Source organism: Bufo bufo, chromosome 11 (genome assembly GCF_905171765.1).
Source record: "Bufo bufo chromosome 11, aBufBuf1.1, whole genome shotgun sequence".
NCBI classification, from domain to species: Eukaryota; Metazoa; Chordata; class Amphibia; order Anura; family Bufonidae; genus Bufo; species Bufo bufo.
Window position 1 is genome coordinate 20,225,871 of NC_053399.1, and position 7,316 is coordinate 20,233,186.

The following is a 7,316-nucleotide window of genomic DNA, read 5'->3' on the forward strand; positions in this document are numbered from 1 at the left end:
GGAAAGCTGGGTGACAACCCCTGAAGGGGTTGCCATGGCAGGTAAGTTGTCACTCAGCTTTCCCAGGTATAATAAGACACTGCTGAGGAACACAGAAAGCCATGGCATTCCATTTAGCCTCTTTCTTATGTATCTGCATTTGGGAAAGCTGGGTGATGACCAATATGTCTGCTACCACTGTTCCAACATGGGCATCCAGAATGGTAAAACTTCCTAATTTTGTGTTGATAAATATCTTGCTCATTTGGTAAATTTGCTTTGGGAAAGCTGAGTGACCACCGAGCGTCCGTCTCCATATTTCAGCCAGTGGCATCACTACGGCCTCTTTCACGCGTCAGTAAAATGCAGACGTGAGCTGTCCGTGATCTCCATGAATTGCTCACGTATCCATTGGCTTTAGGCCTCATGCGCACAACTGTATCCATTTTTACGGATCCACAAAGCGTGCATGCCGACCGCGTGCATCCCGCCTTTTCCCTTTCTGATCCCGCAGTAGGTTTCAAATGCAAAACGAACTAGAATAGGACATGTTCTCCATTTTCCGCAGGGCCACGGAACGGAAGTACGGATGTGGATAGGACACGGTCTGCTGTCCGCATCTTTTACGGCCTCATTGAGATAAATGGGTCCACATTAAAAAGCAGATGCGATGTGGACCGAGACTACGGCCGTGTGCATGAGCCCTTTAAAATCGGAGTATTGCGGGCATTATCCATGTATATGTAATATTTCAATTTTTGGGTTCTTTTTACTTTCCTTTTTAACTATATATATATATATATATAATGCAGATCGGATGCAAAACTACTTAATGTGTCTTCGCACACCACGGAAGCATGCCCTATTTTGTCTGAAGCGTGAAAACCGCTGACACAACATGTACGCCATCCGTATTTGGTCCGTAGTTTTCACTGATCGTTGCTAAAAGATGCTCTGGAATCTAATTTTCAGCCTACCAGTGTCCGTGAAACACGGATGACGCACAGACTGAAACTCACGGAGCCATGTATCAAACACGGATGGATCCCTCACGCATCACTCATCCCTCATGGACAGCCACGAGCGAAATGTCACATTAGGGCTCATGCACGCCAACATATTTGTTTTCCATGTCCATTCCGTTTTTTTCCGGCCTGTATGAGGAACCATTCACTTCAATAGGTCCGCAAAAAAAATGGAAATGACTCAGCTTTCGTATGTATAAAAGAGATAGAACATGTTCTATTCTTGTCCGTTTTGCGGACAAGGATAGGCATTGTTACAATGGATCCGCCAAAAAAAACAAAAAACGGATGCAACACAGATGTCATCCGTATTTTTTGCAGACCCGTGTTTTTGCGGATCGCAACATACATACGGTCGTGTGCATGAGCCCTTAGCCAAGAAAGGGAAGATCTTGAAAAACGGCTAAATTCCGTTTTGCGCTGTAAGCGAATACGCCGCTCGCCCTCTAGTTGGAAGAAATGGCGGCCGCCTGCACTGGTTGCTACAAATTGATTCTTCTTTGAGTTTATTTTTGAAACAAAGCCTTTAAGGTTAATCCTGCCTTGTGTGCGGCGGGAGGGCCGGGCCGCGACTTTAACGTAGCATTACTCAGATGGCAATCTCTTTACGTAACACAAAGGTCAAACGGCAGCCATTAAACGGCGACCCCTGATGTCTTATCTCATCTGTGGAGATGATCCCTGTGCTCCCCGCGGCGGACGATGGAACAATGTAACAAACCTCCAGCTTCCGTATGGGGAGCGTCCTGTATTAATATCATAATAAAGTCAACATCAGACTTTTCTTCGTTTCTTCTGCTTCCTGGAAAGCTGGGTGACAACCTAAAATATGGCGGGCTCTACAGCTCCCAATGAGGTTGTCGACCTGCTTTCCCAGAAGGAGATATATTTAGGAAGTTAGGAAAGCTAGGTAACCAGCCAACGCCATACTGACTCCTATCACTCAGCTTTTCCAGAAACAGAATTTATCAGGAGATGGTGACTCAAGGATTTAGGTCATCTTATGATAAAATGCACCCTAATTTTTATTTTATTTTTAACAATGGGGGTGTTGCTTAGCAACAGAGGCTGTGGATGGTGGGTGACAAGACTGGAGCTCGGTGACTAGTGTCACCCACATTCCGTCTTGGTATCTTTTAGGTCCCTTCTGCCAGGAAGATGAAGAGAGCCTGATTCTGGACCACTTAGGGTAGTTCCCAAATTTAACTCAATCCACTCCTAACTTCCTTCTCCATCCTCACGTACCCCAGCGTAGTAGACCTCATTCTGCTAACGGGACGTATAACGAATTCTTAAAGGGGGAATCCAGTCAAAATGGTGTAAAATGTGAGATCCGATGGGGGGAGGCTGTGACCCTGACACCGCTGATCTCCAGGAGGAAAGGCTCTGTAGCCGGATCGGACCCTTTGGTTCTGTTCTGAGGATGTCGTGTCGGGTCCACAATAGCAGAAATCAGAAATCTCTGAGCTGTGCCAAAGGGGTCTGATCACCCGCTAGAGCCGTTCCTTCTGGAGATCAGCGGTGTCAAGATCTCACGTATTCACCGATATCATAACTGATCAATGGAAATCTGTCCAATCAGTTGGAATAATTCATATCCAACACAAAGATTCAACCACATGGATTGTAATAAAATGAACACCCAGATGATGAATGATTAGGCGTATGACAGGGGTAGTAGTCTGTGTACTGTAGTATTGGGTATGTGTCTGATGGGGTAGTAGTTTGTGTGTACTGCAATATCAGGTATGTATCTGATAAGGGTGGTAGTCTGTACTGTAGAATCAGGTATTTGTCTGATTGGGGTGATAGTCTGTGTGTACTGTAGTATCAAGTATGTATCTGATGGGTGGTAGTCTGTAGTAGTCTGTATGTGTCTGATGGGGGTGATAGTCTGTGATTACTGTAGCATCAGGTTGTACTGAGACCTTACACCTATCCCACCATCTGTCACTAGACTCCAGCGCAGGACACGGTGTCCCCATTACTGAGCAAATCCCCGAGCAGAACACAGCGATCCACATCTCATACTGATCAGATCTGTACGACCTTCATCCTGGGTGTTTACACTTTGTATCCATCAAAAAACAAAACATCCTTCACAATCCTTCAAAACACCCTGCACTGTACTTATACAATGTAATATCCTGCACTATATTGTTACAATGTATCCACAAAACACCCTGCACTGTACTTATACAATGTAATATCCTGCACTATATTGTTACAATGTATCCAGAAAATATGCTGCCCAGTCCTGATACAATGTATCCAGAAAACAACCTACACAATCCTGATACAATGTATCCAGAAAACACCCTGTACTATACTTATACAATGTATCCAGAAAACAACCTGCAATATACTGTTACAATATAACACTCTGCACTATATTGTTACAATGTATCCAGAAAACAACCTACACAATCCTGATACAATGTAGCACCCTGCACTATACTGATACAATGTAGCACCCTGCACTATACTGATACAATGTAGCACCCTGTACTATACTGACACAATGTAGCACCCTGCACTATACTGATACAATGTAGCACCATGCACTATACTGACACAATGTAGCACCCTGCAATATACTGATACAATGTAGCACCCTGCACTATACTGATACAATGTAGCACCCTGCAATATACTGATACAATGTAGCACCCTGCACTATACTGATACAATGTAGCACCCTGCACTATACTGATACAATGTAGCACCCTGCACTATACTGATACAATGTAGCACCCTGCACAATCCTGATACAATGTAGCACCCTGCACTATACTGATACAATGTAGCACCCTGCACTATACTGATACAATGTAGCACCCTGCAATATACTGATACAATGTAGCACCCTGCACTATACTGATACAATGTAGCACCCTGCACTATACTGATACAATGTAGCACCCTGCACTATACTGATACAATGTAGCACCCTGCACTATACTGATACAATGTAGCACCCTGCACTATACTGATACAATGTAGCACCCTGCACTATACTGATACAATGTAGCACCCTGCACTATACTGATACAATGTAGCACCCTGCACTATACTGATACAATGTAGCACCCTGCACTATACTGATACAATGTAGCACCCTGCACTATACTGATACAATGTAGCACCCTGCACTATACTGATACAATGTAGCACCCTGCACTATACTGATACAATGTAGCACCCTGCACTATACTGATACCATGTAGCACCCTGCACTATACTGATACCATGTAGCACCCTGCACTATACTGATACAATGTAGCACCCTGCACTATACTGATACAATGTAGCACCCTGCACTATACTGATACAATGTAGCACCCTGCACTATACTGATACAATGTAGCACCCTGCACTATACTGATACAATGTAGCACCCTGCAATATACTGACACAATGTAGCACCCTGCACTATACTGATACAATGTAGCACCCTGCACTATACTGATACAATGTAGCACCCTGCACTATACTGATACAATGTAGCACCCTGCACTATACTGATACAATGTAGCACCCTGCACTATACTGATACAATGTAGCACCCTGCACTATACTGATACAATGTAGCACCCTGCACTATACTGATACAATGTAGCACCCTGCACTATACTGATACAATGTAGCACCCTGCACTATACTGATACAATGTAGCACCCTGCACTATACTGATACAATGTAGCACCCTGCACTATACTGATACCATGTAGCACCCTGCACTATACTGATACAATGTAGCACCCTGCACTATACTGATACAATGTAGCACCCTGCACTATACTGATACAATGTAGCACCCTGCACTATACTGATACAATGTAGCACCCTGCACTATACTGATACAATGTAGCACCCTGCACTATACTGATACAATGTAGCACCCTGCACTATACTGACACAATGTAGCACCCTGCACTATACTGATACAATGTAGCACCCTGCACTATACTGATACAATGTAGCACCCTGCACTATACTGATACAATGTAGCACCCTGCACTATACTGATACCATGTAGCACCCTGCACTATACTGATACAATGTAGCACCCTGCACTATACTGACACAATGTAGCACCCTGCACTATCCTGATACAATGTAGCACCCTGCACTATACTGATACAATGTAGCACCCTGCACTATACTGATACAATGTAGCACCCTGCACTATACTGATACCATGTAGCACCCTGTACTATACTGATACAATGTAGCACCCTGCACTATACTGATACCATGTAGCACCCTGTACTATACTGATACAATGTAGCGGTTTCCTGGGATTCCCAGCAGCAGTGGTCACAGGGGAGATGCTGCATGGACTGGGGAGACCCCGTGCATGTCGATGGTCTGCATTATGCCCCCACATAAGACACTCACCTGGTCCTTGCAGAATGCCCGCCAGGCACCAGACCGCGAACAGGAGGCAGCAGATGAAGGCTCCTTGCTGGAGCATCCTCTCCCTCCTCTTCCTCTTGCCCATTCTGAAGAGCTGGGTCCCGGCCCGGCTGCAGGTCCACCCTCCCCAGCCCGTCATGTCCCCGGTGCGGGGGGCACAGCGCTGACCAGACCCCTCTAAGGCTGCTGGGCGCTGGGTAACGCTGGGCACAAGGTGCAGCGCAGGGTCCCACACAGCATGGCAGCCCAGCACAGGGGGGCAGACTGCTCTCCTGCCTGCACACACTGATCTCCTCCTCCTCCTCCTCACCCTCCCTGCCAATCACTGGAGGAAACTTCTCCTGCCACTCTGCAGTCACATGGAGCAGAGCCCCCCCTACAGCAATGCCACAGGAGGTGCCCTGACCTGCAGTGGGGAAAGGGTTAAAGGCTAAAGAAAATGATTGGTGTATCAGAGACCAGAGGTGTGGTGGCCCCTAGGGGCCCATGAGTAGAGTGGTAGCTGGGCTTTCCATCACCCAGGGCAAAGATTCAGTTTGCTACCACAGACCAGTATGCAAAACCTTTGGCACCCAGCATGGGGCAAATGCTTTGCCAGCACCCCCTAGACACAATCCCCCCCTGTGATGATGGCGGGCGGTTGGCAGGGTCCTTCTAGTAGTTAAAAATTAAAATTTCACATCAGTTTTCCCAACAGTTTTGTGATTAGGAGGGTGACATTGGGGGGTATAGACCCAGGGCCTTGGTATTGGAGATGCCCCTCTACCACATAGGAGGGCAGCAGTACTATCAATGGGGCATAATGAATGGGGGAGGGGGTCTGGTACAGCTCCTGGGACCTCATTAGGGTTGACCCCTATGGTCATGGGACACATTATTGACTCCAAGTCTAAACCCCCCTGTAGTACATAGATTAGTGACTGTGACATTTCAGGATCACTGGCGCCATCCGCCCCTCCTATATGCACAAGAGCTGGTCTAGAGATCTGCAGATTATTGCACCACTTCCCCCATCTCTTGATTTAGGCCTCCTGCACACGAACGTTTGCGCCCCGTGCCCGCGCTGCACGTGGTGCAATCCACTAACACCTTCCGTGGGGCAGCTGCAGCGGATCGCGGACCCATTAGCTTTTTGTTCTATCTTTTTGCGGAACGGAAATACGGGACGAAACCCCACGGAAGCACTCAGTAGTGCTTCCGTCGGGTTCCGTTCCGTGCTTCCGTCCCTCACCATTCCGCATCTCCGGATTTGCGGACCCATTGAAGTGAACAAGTCCACATTCATGATGCGGAATGCCCACCGAAAGGCGCAAATGCGGTCCGCAATACGGCAACGGGGCAGCACACGTTCGTGCGCAGGGGGCCTTTTTAGCCACATATCCTGACCTGTCTAGAGATGCGCAGAACATTGCTCTATTATCCCATCTACCTCCTAGCAGATACACAGTGATATATTTTGCAGATCATTAGACCAATGACCTTTGTAGAGATCTGCAGAACATCGCTCTGTCCTCTCGAAAGGTAAATTGTGCAAACTATTACACCACTGACTTTTCTAGAGATCTACAGACCATTGCTCTGCTCCACTTAGGGCTCATGCCGGTTGTGGCCGTATTGCGGCCCACAAACTGCAAGTCTACAATATACGGGCACTGGCCGCGTGCGCAGCGTTTTATGGAGGTCGACCAAGATATGGTGCGGAGGCATGGAGCGGTCGGTGCCTTCACACTGTCTGTGCCCATGATGACATCCGTGACAAGATGGTCCGTGAAGGATCTGTGTTTGGTCCGCACGTCCGTTTTCTGCCCTTTGTGTGTCATCCATATTAGGACTCGTTCACACAAATCCGCAATGCACGGGCACCGTTCCGTGGCCATTTCCGCATCACGGGTG

The 7,316-nt window shown here is 47.1% G+C and overlaps 1 protein-coding gene across 3 annotated transcripts in view; it reads right to left on the reverse strand.

The window, feature by feature from the left end:
• SLC24A4 (solute carrier family 24 member 4) overlaps positions 1–5,649 on the reverse strand; it is a 75,117-nt gene extending 69,468 nt beyond the window's left edge. For all 3 annotated transcript variants that reach the window (XM_040411594.1, XM_040411593.1, XM_040411592.1), the window contains exon 1: positions 5,406–5,649. In XM_040411594.1, coding sequence (XP_040267528.1) covers positions 5,406–5,562 — 157 coding nt within the window. In that variant the 5' untranslated portion in view covers positions 5,563–5,649. The remainder of the gene's footprint in view (positions 1–5,405) is intronic.
• Between the last annotated feature and the right edge of the window lie 1,667 nt (positions 5,650–7,316).